At 65.4% G+C, this 868-nt stretch overlaps 1 protein-coding gene across 1 annotated transcript in view; it reads left to right on the forward strand.

The window, feature by feature from the left end:
* Window positions 1-215: 215 nt before the first annotated feature.
* Window positions 216-868, forward strand: part of DUSP11 (dual specificity phosphatase 11) — a 23,802-nt gene continuing 23,149 nt past the window's right edge. Inside the window, exon 1 of the mRNA XM_030884571.2 lies at window positions 216-387. Within this exon, the coding sequence (XP_030740431.1) occupies window positions 287-387 (101 nt within the window). The 5' untranslated portion in view covers window positions 216-286. The remainder of the gene's footprint in view (window positions 388-868) is intronic.

The raw sequence follows: 868 nt of genomic DNA on the forward strand, positions 1-868 counted from the left end.
GTGATTCTAAAGAAGTCGCAAACTCCCCGGCATGTGCTCCCGGCCACCGCCTGGCGAGGGCGCTGGAGCCCCCGGAGCCTGGTTTACGTACCTACCTTTCCAAGCGAGCCGACGTCGTGACGTCAGCACGACCTTCCCCGGCGCACGCGCAGGAGCCAGACTCCCAGGCGCTGTCGAGCTGTGGGCTCCTGACACTTCCGGCTCGGCGTCCCGGTCCCGCAGGGCGGCCGCGGCTCTGGCGGCGTGGGGACGTTTGGCGTTGGGTGGGCGGCATCCGAGCGCCCACATGAGCCACTGGCATAAAGCGCGCAGCGACTGGGCCCAGGCACGCGTCTTCCCGGGACATTGCGCACCCAAAAAGAAGGGCAAAAACCACATCCCCGAAAGGTAACGTGCCTCGAACCCGGGCGGGGTGCTTGTGGCGCGCGGCTTCGGGGCCGGGGCTGGGTTCCTGCGGCCTCCCCCCCTGCCCCTCGGCCTGGGCGCTGGGCGAGCCCGCGTCCGGCCCGGAATCAGTGACCCCTCCCGCCCTCGTGCGCGGTACCGGCACCCGGCGACGGCAGTGGCGGTCTGCGCTTTGGAAGGACTGCCCCGAGGGGGACGCCCCTTGGTTCCCCCAAACGGAGGTCCCTCAGTTCTTCAGGCTGTGCCACTTCGATCCAGAAAATGAATAATAGGCAGGACAGCCCCCCGCCCACCCCCCACCCCCGTTCTCATCGAAAGTTATCTGTGATTCTTTTGCACGAGTCACGGCGATGGGCAGGCAAGCTGTTGCTTTTAATAGGGCCATTGGAGAGCTCTTCCTCCGTACGTTCAAATGACTCATGTTGAGACTTGGCTCGCATGCACAGTACACACACACACACAC

The sequence above is a fragment of the Echinops telfairi genome, unplaced genomic scaffold (genome assembly GCF_000313985.2).
Source record: "Echinops telfairi isolate 266 unplaced genomic scaffold, ASM31398v2 ScPeMD7_9;HRSCAF=40, whole genome shotgun sequence".
Classification (NCBI taxonomy): domain Eukaryota; kingdom Metazoa; phylum Chordata; class Mammalia; order Afrosoricida; family Tenrecidae; genus Echinops; species Echinops telfairi.